At 58.8% G+C, this 13,636-nt stretch overlaps 3 protein-coding genes across 3 annotated transcripts; 1 reads left to right on the forward strand and 2 right to left on the reverse strand.

Moving 5' to 3' along the window:
• Window positions 1-255: 255 nt before the first annotated feature.
• On the reverse strand, window positions 256-1,816 carry JDV02_005116 (uncharacterized protein; the record flags this gene model as incomplete). The annotated part of the gene is made up of 4 exons (XM_047986378.1): window positions 256-749; window positions 820-1,347; window positions 1,445-1,658; window positions 1,751-1,816. The coding sequence occupies 4 exons, from the start codon at window positions 1,814-1,816 to the stop codon at window positions 256-258; spliced, it is 1,302 nt and encodes a 433-aa protein (XP_047842359.1).
• Window positions 1,817-2,617: 801 nt separating this feature from the next.
• On the reverse strand, window positions 2,618-6,363 carry PMC1_4 (plasma membrane calcium; the record flags this gene model as incomplete). Its single annotated transcript, XM_047986379.1, has 5 exons — window positions 2,618-3,268; window positions 3,335-3,550; window positions 3,607-4,734; window positions 4,792-5,222; window positions 5,283-6,363. The coding sequence occupies 5 exons, from the start codon at window positions 6,361-6,363 to the stop codon at window positions 2,618-2,620; spliced, it is 3,507 nt and encodes a 1,168-aa protein (XP_047842360.1).
• Window positions 6,364-10,963: 4,600 nt separating this feature from the next.
• Window positions 10,964-13,214, forward strand: JDV02_005118 (uncharacterized protein; the record flags this gene model as incomplete). The annotated part of the gene is made up of 8 exons (XM_047986380.1): window positions 10,964-11,066; window positions 11,141-11,526; window positions 11,634-11,669; window positions 11,743-12,127; window positions 12,177-12,449; window positions 12,500-12,583; window positions 12,657-12,833; window positions 12,899-13,214. 8 exons carry the CDS (start codon window positions 10,964-10,966, stop codon window positions 13,093-13,095), a joined length of 1,641 nt encoding a protein of 546 aa, XP_047842361.1. The 3' UTR covers window positions 13,096-13,214.
• Window positions 13,215-13,636: the final 422 nt, after the last annotated feature.

Here is a 13,636-nt window from a genome sequence, read left to right on the forward strand (position 1 = left end):
GACCCTCCTGTTGCGATTTGGGCAGTATCACTCCTTTCCCCGCGTCAGTTCACTGATGACGAAGTAGATGTCAAAGTGATCCTTTTTGGAGACCACAGGAAGTTGAGTAGCAATTAATCCCTGTTTGCGGCGGCCGCGTGGCGGCTACAATTCGCGGAACCGGCCACGCCGCGGAAGAGGCAAGAGAGCGTGCATATTCCCCTTCCCATGTCAGCTGTTTGTCGATTTCCATGGGCGAGGAGTTCCGACCCGGCATTATTGGCCCTGAAGACATTGGAGTGCAATGTCCTCGCGGTAGTACATGTCCCGAAAACGGACAGCGTTGACGCCCTTGTATGCCGCTGCCACGCAGTCCTCGAGGCTCCTGCCGTGTGCCGCCACGGACAAGACTCGCCCTCCCGCAGTCTTCAGCTTGCCATCATCGACTAGCTCCGTGCCGGCGTGGAACAGCACCACGTCGGGTGGCATCGCTCCGATCTCGATGTCGTCGCCAGAACTGTAGGCGCCAGGGTAGCCGCCCGCGGCGATGACAACGTTGCAGGCGAAACCCGTCTTGATCGAAACGCTGGTCTTTCCGAGGGTGCCGTTGGTGCATGAGAGGAGCACTTGAGCAAGGTCCGTGTCGTCGGCCAGAAGGAGCATCACGCTCTGCGTCTCCGGGTCCCCGAACCGGGTGTTGTACTCTAGGACCGTTGGTCCAGCAGGTGTCATCATGACTCCGGTGAAGAGTAGCCCCCTGAATTCACGTCCTGCGTTGGAATCGCTCAGTCATGTATGCTAGTGTGATGGCAAGGGACCGCAAATGATGTGCGTGCGTACCTTCAGCTCGTAAGCCGTCGAATGTAGGTCGAAGAATTTTCCTTTCGATTTCTTCGAGATCCGCGCCCGAAACAAACGGAGTGGGCGCGTACTCGCCCATCCCGCCAGTATTCGGACCCAGATTCCCCTTGAAGATGCGCTTGTGATCCTGGCCCGGCGGTAGCGTCAGGGTGGTTATGCCGTCGCTAAACGTCAAGATGCTGATTTCTTGGCCCTCGAGGAGTTCCTCAATGACCACGGACGATGCCGCGCCCCCAAAGCGGCCGTGGACCACCATCTCGTCCAAAGCCTCGCAGGCTTCCTCTTTGGTGCTTGGGAGAATCACACCCTTGCCGGCTGCGAGACCGCTGGCCTTGATCACGACCGAATGATGGACGCGCCTCACGTACTCTTTCGCGGCCGCCACATCGTCGAAGTTCTGATACTCTGCTGTTGGGATACCGCAACGGCGCATGAAGTCTTTGGCGAAGGTCTTGGATCCCTCCAGCTCTGCAGCCTCTTTTGTCGGGGCGTCGCAAGGAATGCCACCTGTTTGTTAAGTTAATTTTTATTTTTTCTTCTTAGCAGGCTCCTTCTTCGTGTGTGACAAACTGCAGCATCGAAAACGTGGAAATGTCATACATACCGCGCCGAAAGAACCCCTCGAGCCCCGCGACCACGTCTTCGTCAGGGCCGACTACCACAAGGCCAATGTTCAAGTCATTCGCCAGCGAAACCAAGGAGGCGTAGTCTGAACCAGCAGGGGCTTGGATGTTGGAAACATTGTCCCGACCCCGAGCGGTGCCGCCGTTGCCCGGACAGACAAAGACGTGCGCAACGGACGGCGACTGACTCAATTTCTAGAAGCACGAACCGACCGACCGAACTCCCCTTGTCAGCTTGTCGGCACGTACCCATGGCCGAGCACAGAATCGGCGGGATGCCCTCTCACCCAGGCGATGGCATGCTCGCGTCCACCCTTGCCTATCAAAAGGACTCGAAGCGCCTTGACAGTCATGTCGATAACGTGGGGTCAAGACTTTGAGAATGAGAGGTGCATAAGTCGAAGAGTTTTTTTCTTCTCTTTTCGACAAGTGTGGTTTATATAAGGGACTTGGGTACTTCGTAGCGAAAGTTTGATCGCTCGGCCCAAGGTACATCGAAGGAAGGGTTGGGCGGAACGCGTGCCTCCTGCCCCGCGAAGTTTGCTTGCCGTCTTGCAAGAAAGATTTAGCTCTGACGCCACACGCATTGGACACAGCATGTGTGTGTGTGTGTGTGAATCACCAATGGCGACGCTCTGCCCTCTTGTCGGAAGCGTAGCTCGCGCATCTGGCACTCGCGTCATACATAGCGTGCACATAAGGGTGAGAGTCGCATGACCCCTATATAAAAGCCGCTCGAGGCTCCAAAGAGTACTTTTCACAAGGCTTGATATCCTCCATTTACAAGAGAGAGCTGTCTTGTCTTGCCCATCTTGTCTCTTCATCTCATCTTTGTGGAAGTCGTAGGTGTCGTGGTATTATGATGTATAAAGGAGCCCAACTCTTTACGCCGCATTCGGGTTAATAACAGGCACCTATCTCCAGCTCGCAGCATGACAATTATGACCAATGTCAAAAGCAACTGAGACTGCTGGATTTTTCGCTGAATTATTAGCCGCTCCACGTAGCTAGCAGGTGCCATGATGCCTACCTACGATATGTAGCTTTGAGACGGTTCAAACCGCGATCCTGGTCTGTATCGCTAATGAGTAGACATAACGCTGGGTTCAATATACAGTACGAATTCTCTCTAATGCTTTTTAGGGCCCTTGTGTCTATGACGAGGCCGGCCCCCTTTCAATGTCCGTGACCTGCACCGTCGGAGCATTCGACACGACGATCTCCGGCGCAGCATCCTCCGAGCGAGCGCTCCGAATCGGGACAGCGCTCTCCCCCTCCTTGCTTCCATCACTCTCCTTCTTCCTCCTGATATTCCTGAGCGGCTTCGCCACGGCAGAAAAGAACCTGGCCAGCGCGCGGTACAACACCACCACGGGCCGCCCCGCCACGCTCGCGATGCTCGCAAACCACGCGTCCGGGAATAGGCGCACGGCCACGGCCCAGGGCAGGCACATGAGCGCGATGACGACAGAAATGGCCCACTGCGTGCCGTCGAGCCCTTTCGGGCTGATGCCGAAGGCGCGCGAGCCGACAAAGATGATGGCCACCTGCAGACCGACCATGAGGCAGTTGATTCCGATAAAGAAATGATTGCGGTGCACGCCCTCGAGGATGTTGAAGCGGTTGTCGAGCCGCCGGTTATTGAACTCGTTGAAGATTTGCATCCACACAAACGTGTTGAAGATGAGCGTATCGAGCTCGATTCGCTGATCGGGCCTGTAGCCGAGCATGTCCATGCCGGCAAAGTAGAGCGTCAGAGTCACGACGAGCTGGAAGATGGCCTGTCCGATAATCATCTTCCACATCTAGTTTTCGTCCATCAGTAAATGAGGTTGACGGGGTACAAGAAGCGACAACAGGGGGGTACACACGTTGATCGTGATGAGGGGTGCCTTCTTCCCCTGGGGCGGCCGGTTGAGAATCTTCTCCGTGGGCGGATCCGTGGCGAGGGCCAATGCGGCGAACGTATCCATGATGAGATTGACCCAGAGCAGCTGCACGGCCCTGAGCACAGACTTCATGTGCTCGTCGTAGACGGCGGTGATAAAAGCCAGGAGCACTGCCGTGATGTTGACCGTGATTTGGAACTAGGCGGCCATGTCAGTCAAGAGTCGCCTCATTGATGACAAGGAACTGGTCTCACCTGAAGGAACTTTTGGACGGCGTCGTTGACGGCCCTGCCCCACTTGAGGGCCGTCACGATGGAGGCAAAGTTGTCGTCCATGAGCACTATCGCGGACGCCTCCTTGGCCACCTCGGTTCCCGCGATGCCCATCGAGAAGCCCACATCAGCGGCTTTAAGCGCGGGCGCATCGTTGGTACCGTCTCCCGTCACGGCGACCGTCTCGCCTAGCGCCTTGAGACGTGTCACGAGAATCCTCTTGTCCTCAGGGGACGAACGTGCTAGCACTTGCAGCTTGGGTAGTGTTTCGTCCATGGCCGCCTCCGAGAGTCTGCGAAAGACGGGGCCTTCCATGACAATGCCGCCCTCGGTGAAGATGCCGCACTCCGCAGCGATGGCCCGCGCCGTGACGACGTTGTCACCCGTCACCATGCGCACGACGACACCAGCGTGCTGGGCCTTCTTGACCGCCTCGGGAACGCCCGACCGCACGGGGTCCTGAATGCCGACGACGCCGAGGAAGACGAGCTCTTGCAGCAAGGAGACGAATTCGACGTGCTGTCCGTCGCCACTGCTTACCTTGGCGTGCGCCGGCGGCCACGACTCGTAGTCTTTGTATACCAGGCCGATGGTGCGAAGTGACTTGCTGGCATATTGGTTGATGGTCTGTCGGAGGGCTTCGACGCCAGTGGCGGTCAGAGGCTCCTCCTTAAGCGACTGCGGATCTGCTTTGGCAGAGCAGTATCCCAGCAAGATCTCGGAAGCTCCCTTGACGAGCAGCCGGTAGCCTCGACCGGAGCGCAGCCTGACCACCGCGCCCATACACTTCTTGCTCGAGTCAAAGGGCATCATCTGCACAACGTGCTCGTTGGCCCTCGTCTCGGCGAGGGCCTGGAGGCCCAAGTGGTCCCTTGCGAGCTGCAGGAGGGCCGTCTCCGTCTTGGAGCCAATGAAGGTGACCTCGCCGTCCTCTTCTCCCTCAAAGGCGGTGGAGTTGACAGCGACAGACTGAACAATCATCTCCTTGATCTCATCCGGAAGGCCGGACGCCCACTGACCGACAGACTGGCCCGACGGCTTCTCCGTATCGACCTTGTCGAATCTGGAGCTGCCAAACGTGCCCGCGACAACAGTCATCTTGTTAGTGGTCTAAAGGCGGACACGAGTCAGCCATGGGACATGTTACGAGGTCGAAAGACACCTTACCAGAGTCCCGGTCTTGTCAGAGCAAATGGTCGTTGCGTTTCCCATGGTCTCGCAAGCACGCAACATGCGCACCAGGTTGTTCTCCTTGAGCAGCCGCGTGGTGGCAAAGGCCAACGCGAGCGTCACTGCAAGCGGCAGGCCCTCAGGCACCGCCACGACGATGATGGTAATGGCCACGATGAGAATGTCCATGAACAGAGATGCTTTTTCCGCGGGTGAACCAGTGAGTCCGGGCAGAGACGCAAGGAACCGACATAGCAGTACGAAGAAGAGGAGTGCCGCTGCGCCACCGCCGAGCTTAGCAATGGCGAGGGCGAGATTCTCGAGCTTCTTCTGCAGCGGCGTGGCCTCAACTTCGGTGCGTACAGACATCATGATCTTGCCGAAGCTACTGTTGACGCCGACCGAGGTACAGAGAAAGGTACCCATGCCTGTTCGTGTCAGTTTCACAAGTTTCCTGTGCTATGGACTCTCGGCTTGGCTATGCATACCCTCGAGGACCTTGGCACCAGAAATGATGAACGGGTCTATATCCTTGGTGCCGTTGCCATTTTCCAGAAGTCGCATCACCTGATCGCCACCGGTCTTCTTGAGCGCATCCGACTCTCCGGTTGCCGAAGACTCGTCGCATTTCAGGTCGTGGCCCTCGATGAAGACTCCATCGACGGGCACGAGGTCACCGGGCTCCAAGTGCAGCACGTCCCCAACCAGAATGTCGTGGACGTTGATCATGAAGGAGCGGCCCGACCGGATGACCTTGATCTCACGGTCCTCCTTGCGGGCGTTGAGCTTAACAAACGCCTTTTCCTTTTGCCAGTCGTTGAGAGACCCGACGGCAGTGACAATGATGATGGCTGCGCAGATGGCGACGCCCTCGACCCAGTCGACGGGCGCGGGCGATCCGGGCGGGTGGTCGACGCCGAGGGTCTCGTAGAGGCCGAGTGCGAGGGAGATGACGGCGGCGACGGTCAGCAGAATGAGGACCTTGTCGTTGTAGGCGTTCCACATGAGGCGCCATAGCGGCGTCGCCTTCTTTGCAGGCAGGACGTTTCGCTTATACACGCGAATGCGGTCGGAAAAGGGGTCCGAGGAGAGAGAAGACGGAGAAGCAGCCTTGCTGTAGGGAGGAGGAGGAACGGAAAACAAGGGCGTAGGAGACACGGCATCGTTGAAGGAGATTCTGGTCGGAGCGCCGGTCTCGTCGACGCTCAGGCCAGAGGTGACGTCCGTCTGCAGGCCGCGAGCAATGCTCTTGAGTCCACCGAGGGCTTGAAACGCGGCGAGGGACTTTGGGTTCAGGAGCTTGTTTAGCTGACCGGGAGAAAAGGCGAACGGGTTGTCATCGACGTCAAAGTCGGCCTCGGTGCCCGGGTCCGGGGCCAGCGGGCTCCGCAAGTCCTCGCTGATGCTCGTCGCGCGGCTAACGGTTGCGGCCGGGGTGAGAAATGGGTTGGAGGCGGCTGTGGAAACGATGGTGTCGGCGTTGCTGGCGGCGCGTGGTCGGACGGACTCGTCGACTTGGAGCATGCCCGGGGGCGGCCTGAGGGTGCTGTTGGTGTTGGTGCTCGCCATGACTGCATCAGCAGTGTGCCGATGGCGCGTCAAGGCTCATGTAAGGAGGTTTATGACGGAGTCAGGGACTCGCAGCGATGAAGGAGTAGCGATGTCGACGGCAGAGAGACTGTAGAGGAGTGCCGCGGTATGACTGTTTGCTCGTCCTAGCCGCCGAACACCATGGTGAGGTGCAGTCGTGGACAGCCGCCCCGGAACGTGATATACCGCCTCTCCCTTTAGAGTAATGAGGCTGTGTTCAGCTCTCCTCTGCCGTGGTGACGACGAGCTGTCGCCTCCGAGTTTGCTCTCTCTCTCTCTCTCGCTCTGTATCCCTCTTGCGCCGCCACAACCCGAACGGTTACTTTGTCCACTTCGCAAGAGGCTCGGCGCTTGCGATGAGCTGTGGGTGTGGGAGGGGGCGTGCTTGTGTGCGCGCGCGCGTGCGTAGGCGTGTGGCAATGGGAGGATGAGAGGACATCGTGATCGAGGCGCAGCAACGCCTTCCTCTCCTGCCCACAACTTTTGTTTGACACGCACAAGCAGGCAGGTTGCCCGATTGGGAAGGCTCGATCTTGGCGACGCTGTGTTACTGGTCCGTCTGCAGGTACTCCGTACGTACCCGGCACACCCCCCCAAGGACCCCCCCAAGGACCCTCCCAAGGACCCCAAGAACCCCCCTGTCAGACCCACCGATTAAGCTTATTAGCGCGTGGCCATCCAGCGGAGCTCCTGCAGTTCACCATCGCTCTAGCAGTGGCTGTTGCGTCTTGGCAGAGGCAGCCGTCCGCCCTTTATCCCGCATGTCTGGGCGCATGTATGGAGAGGCTGCCGGTCGATGACCCTCACTCGCTTGGTCTGGGGCGGGCGGCGGCCTCTCTGCCAAGACCGTGCCGCGGGAAAAGACGCATCAATATGTAGCTCACGAAAGCAACTCTCCGCAAGACAGGGACCCATTCCCGACGCCAGACGGACAGACAGACTGCTTGCCGCTGGAGGGGGGGGTCCGGTCTCGACTCCGGCCGGGCCTTGCGGTCTCACAAGCACGTGTGGTCCACGACTCCAGGGCTGCTACACGCAGGGTAGCCGAGACTTGTTCACGCGCCTTCGACGTGCCCGCTGGGCCGCGTCCCGTGTACATGCAAGTATGCGATATTACATGCCTCCCCCCTCCTCCTCTCCCGTGTCGCCTCCACGCGGGCGTGCTTGCACAGCCTCCCTCTGATCTGATGCGTGATTTACGCCTTTCCGGCGATGATCGCGCGGACGGCGGCAGACCGTGTTTCTGCGTATATTTGTGGGTGGGTGTGCGTGAAGAGCCCCTCCGCCAAAGCCATTTGCCAAATCGCAGGTGGTGGCCGTTGAGGGTTGGCGATGCGGAACGTACGTGAAACTGGCGAGCATGACAATCTACTCCTAGTGCTGTCGCGTGCCCTGCCCGTCTCTCCCGCAAGCCCGACGAACCGTCGTCATGTGAGTTTCGATGGCTAGAGGCGTTGCCGGAGGTTTCGCCGTCTACGAAAACAGTTATAGACTGATGATGAGACACACGTGCGTGGCCGTACGAAGGACAGTACCGGAATTGGCCCCTTGTAGAGCGTGTATTACCCAGGATTGGGACCAGCTGCTACGACATGACCGCCCCTGTCTCCAAGTATCATCACTCTGACAGTGACGACATTCAACGTGCACACACGGTAAGCAAGAGCCAATAATGCAACCTTACCGCGAGAGGCTGTGCAGAATCTATTTCGCCGGATTTCGGAATGTGATATATGCCTCGCCTGGTTGATAACAGCTGGACTTGGAGTAACTCCGCGATCCTGGCGCAACAACTAGGCTTGTTTGGCAATACTCTGGCAAAAACATCATACACCAGGCAGATCAGATCTCTTGAAAAGCGCCGCGGAGACCCCCCGTCGCAAACACATTGGGGGCGTGATCAAACCTCATTACCGCTTCACCGCCGGCAGACGGCATCGCGAGGCTCGATTTGTCGACTCTAGGCTCCGAAAGGGCCGGTCAAGAAGCTTACAAACTGCTTTGAATCTTATAAATCGGGGCTGTGCATCTTCCAGAATCAATAAGCGGACGACACGACCCCTTGGACGAGGATATCCCGGGAGCTGAAACGTGGGGAAGAGGTTGGAAAGTGCATCGCGATGGCGTCGAGATTGAAATTTGTGCCTCCTTGGCAACAGGATCGAGGCAGTGCTGTGTCTGCACCTGAGGTAATTCAGCGGATCGGTCGCCGAAAATCAAATAATGATGCTCTTGCGCTGCGGGGTTGTCAGTCCGCGATCATGAGGCCCTCACCTCCCCCGGACGACCGCGACATGCACGCGGCTTCGCGGTGGCGGTTGACATGCTGCACGCCGAGATTGAGGCAGTGCAAACAAGGGTCTCTGAGCCCATGAGGGTGTCCGGATACGATCGCAAGCGCGTATTCAAGCTATTGCTCTCTGTGGTGGGGGATAGTGACGTTGGTGATGGGGAGTTACAACCTGGCGCATGCCGCCATACGGTCCCACGCCTATAGACCCAGGCCGTAGGGTACTGCACAGTATCAACCCCAAAGCCAGGTCGAACATTCAAAACTACAATACAGGTCCCAAATGTCTGCCCACACGTTGAGCCGTGAGAAGAATTCTCGTTCTGCTCGGGTCTCCGATGATGCGACTGCCAGCGTCCCTTGGTCGTCGTGGCTGGCGTGCCGAGTATCTGTCCCTCCCTCAGTCATCAAGGGCACAAAGGCTGGTCAGAAGCACCAGGAGCAGCCCCACGGATGGGAGGACGTTTGATCGCACACCACGCCGCAGCAGGGGGGCCCATGTACATGTTACGCCAGCTGTGGCGGAGGCAGTGCAACAAGAAAAGCAGGTGCTGACCGGTAGTACATGTAGTTGATACGTACAAAGTGGTATTGTAACTTAGTATAGCAAACGAGGCCCAGGGTGGAAGGGGGGCTAGGAAATGGTGGCAGGCCCCTGACCCTCTTGCGGGCTTCGAGAAAGGGCCATCATCGTCTTGGACTTCTCCGACTGCGGTGAATGATGTCGCGTGTAAGTGGCAGGCATCGGGTGGGACGCGGGGCAGGCCCTAGCAAGGTTGGGGTAGTTATGTACATCCATGGTAGTGCCAACTGACATGACTGCACCGAAGCCGCATCTCCCCTTCCAACCCCCCCCCCCCTCCCTGGCCTTTTTGTTTCGTTAGCGAGAGCGCCACTTTCAAGTCCACCTCCAACACGCCCTCCAGGATGAACCTCGTCACACACACCACTGGCTCGAGTTTTCCCCCACCCACTCACTCACTCACACGTCCATTGTCTGTCGCCGACGCGGGGAGCCCACCAGCTACCGAAATACTAGCCGTATGTATGTAAATCGTCCAACATACATACGCACTAGTATTAAGCTTATTTCCCCTGGTTGAACAGTCCGGACAGGCACGTCCGGCGTGACGCGCAACCGCGACCGACCGCAACTCTCGTCGTCCTTCGGCCAACCACCAGACCGTCACATCTAGCACCACCACCGCCGACGCCGCCGCCACCAACCCCACGGCAGTTTGTTTACCTCTCAGACAACCTCGGGCACGACCCGGGACGCCTCCAAACCCAATCCTTTCCCCCCTCCTCGGCCCTCTCACTCCTCTTCCCCCCTCCGCCTCTCCCCTCATCGAAAACAAAGGACGCCTCCTTCGCAGAAAAGCCCGAATCTTGTTGTTCGCCCACCTTCCAGTAGCTCGCGCCAAGACGGTACTGCGCCTCCTTGATCGAACTTGACACCAGACCGGAAGCCTCTGTGAGGGGGAGGGAGGAGGCGATGTCTGTCTTGCCCCGGACCCGACGGGGAAAGGTTCTCGCGCGGGGACCAGCCGCCCGGCTCGGTCTGCGTCTGTCGTCCCAGAGGGCGGCAGGCTGGGGTGATAAAGACGAATACTACTAGCACTTCCCCGGCCGCACTTCCCGCGTTCCCGCCCCCAAGATTGTCTACGTACTCCACTTCCCCGCGTTGAGAAGCATGAGGGGCAGAGATGGGCGCGGAAGTGAAGAAAACAACCTCCCCCTTGGTGCTTATTTGCCCGGGGGTGGGGGATCATGGTGCGCTAGCTCATGAAGCCGTGGTTGTTGCGCTTTGGAACCGAGGGAGAACAATGAAGAGGAGGATTCAGATGAGGTTTGTGTGTGTCGTATCATTGTGTTGCCGTGACACGCTGTCTTCGTCCTCCACGATGCCGAGGTCGCGGCGCTGACCCATCCCTGCCGCGCATGGCGCACTGCATGACACCACAACAACAAATCGAATCCTTTCCTGCTCCGTATTCTCCCCTTCACTGCTTCTTCTCCTCCTCGCCGTAGTCTTCTTACTCCTCCTCGTCCCCCCCGCCGAACCCCAGATGCATATATCTTGACGGGGTTGCACAGCCCTGCCTCCGTTGCCGTTGACGAGGGTCCACCAGCAACGTCGCTCCCAGCGTCGCATCCCGTCTCTTGCTACCCGTCCCTAGTTGCTGTCACTCTCTTTCTGTGATCCCGTGTCACATTGAACAACCCGGCCCTTCCCCACTGGGTACGCAAGCCGGCGAGAGACCCAGAAAGAAAAAAGACGCAGGTAGCATGGGCTTCGACTTTCACGCCGAAGGGACAAGCGACCCCAAGGATGTGCGCAACTGGCGCATCCACCTGGTGGCCATCATCGCTTCCATGTCAGCCATAGCCAGTGAGTCTTGTTCCGGTTCTGGGCTATGGATAGGGGGAGCTGAGCAGAGCCTCGCTAACTGCCCGGCACCACAGTGGGCTACGACACGTCCGTGATAGGGGGCACCATGGCGCTGGACTCGTTCCGCCGCGACTTTGGGCTCCTCAAGGCGTCGGGCACGTATCGCGACACTCTGCAGGGCGACATCGTGTCGACGTTTCAGGCTGGCTGCTTCTTCGGCTCGCTGCTCATGTTCCCGCTCGCCGAGAAGGTTGGGCGCAAGCGGGCCATCTTCGTCGCTGCCAGCATCTTCCTCGTCGGCGGCGTGCTCATGACGGCGTCGCACGGCGAGCTGGCCATGCTCATCGTCGGACGTGCGGTTGCCGGGCTCGGCATCGGGGCGTCGTCGCTCATCGTGCCCGTGTACATTGCTGAGACATCCCCGCCTTCGATCCGAGGTAGGCTCATCGGGATCTTCGAGGTACGTACTCCGTATTCGTAGGATCGTTCGGGCGGGCCGTCCCGGCCCCTTGCAGACTCTGAGGGGGCCGTTTTCCCTAACAAGAGTCTCACACTACGTACTTCCAGATTTCGTCGCAGGGCGGCGGCATGCTGGGCTTCTGGGTAAGACACCGAGCCGCGAGTGTCGCGGGCAGAGAGCACCGGCAAGACGGCTTTCTGACCCGTCATATAATAGATCAACTACGCCTGCGACCGAACCATCTCTTCGGGCCGGGCCGCGCAGTGGATCGTCCCGCTTGCCTTGCAGCTCGTGCCCGGCGCCCTCCTGTGCCTAGGCATGCTGCTATGCCCCGAGTCGCCGCGCTGGCTCGCCAGCCACGACCGCTGGGACGAGGCGGAAAAGGTCCTCGTCGACATCCGATCCCTGCCAGCCGACCACGAGTATATCCGCGATGAGCTCTCCGAGATCCGACAGCAGGTCGAGGAGCGCACGGCCAACCGCATGACGTATGCCGAGATGTTCAAGCGCCTCGTGCAAAGGGGTGTGCGGAACCGCATCTCCATCGGCCTGCTGCTCATGGCGTGCCAGAACCTCACGGGCGTCAACATCATTACGTACTGTGAGTGTGGAGTTGGTTGCCAGTATGTTGAGCTAGGCTGACTTGGCAGACTCGCCGCGCATCTTCGAGACGCTTGGCCTCACGGGCACCTCCACCAAGCTGTTCGCCACGGGCTTCTACGGCATCGCCAAGACGCTTGGCATGATCATCTTCTCCGTGTGGCTTGTGGAAAAGGTCGGCCGCAGGAATGGCCTCATCTGGGGTGCATTCATCGGCTCCGTCCCCATGTGGTACATAGGCGGGTACGTCATGAGGGCCGACCCGGCTGCCGCGGCGGCGAAAGGCGACATGAACAGGGATGGATGGGGATACCTGGCCATGGGTAAGTGTGGGATGCCCCTGGTTTGACGAGATGCATGCTGACAATGCGAGTGTGCGTGTACCTGTACGGCCTCATCTACTGCGCGACCTGGCAGGGCATAACCTGGGTGTACTGTTCTGAAATCTTCCCCATTGGTCAGTATGCCGTATACATCTCAGAATGCCTCGAGTTCGTGTTACAGGGCAGAATGCGGACTGACCGTTGCAGACATCAGGATGCTGTGCACGGCCATCACGACGGCCGACCAGTGGTTCTGGAGCTTCCTCATCTCGCGCACGACACCGTACATGATCACCTCGCTGGGGTACGGGACCTACATGTTCTTTGGCGCCCTCATGGTGGTCATGGGCTTCTGGGCGCTCTTCTTCATCCCCGAGACAAAGGGTAAGTAGTACAAGTATTACTCAGCGACGAGGCTTCCGGGATGCAACGCTGACGGGGACTTGCAGGCCTCACTCTCGAAGACATGGACCGTCTCTTTATGCAGAGCACTTGCAAGACGGTTTGGCAGGCGCTGGTGCAGCGGCGCAGCATGCATGACGTTCTCGAGGAGCGGCGGGCGGCGACCCCAATCGTCAAACGGGAGAAAAAGGAGGCGTATCACGAGCAGGTGGAGCTGGCGGACCATCGCCGGTTGTATATTTGAGCGACGAGCGACATGCAGACGGTGGCTGAGTGAAGCCATGAGGCCGTTACAATGCAATAGATGCGCGTGGAGAGGACCTGTAGCGGGTGAGATGACCCGTGATCGACGATGTGTGGGTCGGTTTTGGTTTGGATAGAATGCTTCGAGCCTGGTGCGGGGTGTCCATGCCGTGGCCAAAGGATTCGTGCGTACATACGGCGTGCGTTTGTCGGACGGCGTTGTGTTACGCACTGCTGCTGTCTCCGTGGCTTGACGGATGCAATAGTAAGCTGCGTGAGGGACTCGGATGGAGGGTTGAGGTTTTGTGTAGTACGAAGTACATACAGCCCATCTGCAGTTGCACGGGCAAGTAATCACGCACAGCCGGCCACTGATTGGAGGGCTGGACGGGGGTCCCCGTACTGACGCCGCAGCTGAGTTGACAACCTGGAACATAGGTACGAAGTACAGTAAGGCTGGTAACGCCTGCAGCTGCCGCTAGCACATCTGCCCAGTGGAGGTGCCCGGCCCGCTGGTGCAGCTCTCGTCTCGCCCCCGCTGT

This window comes from Purpureocillium takamizusanense, chromosome 4 (genome assembly GCF_022605165.1).
Source record: "Purpureocillium takamizusanense chromosome 4, complete sequence".
NCBI classification, from domain to species: Eukaryota; Fungi; Ascomycota; class Sordariomycetes; order Hypocreales; family Ophiocordycipitaceae; genus Purpureocillium; species Purpureocillium takamizusanense.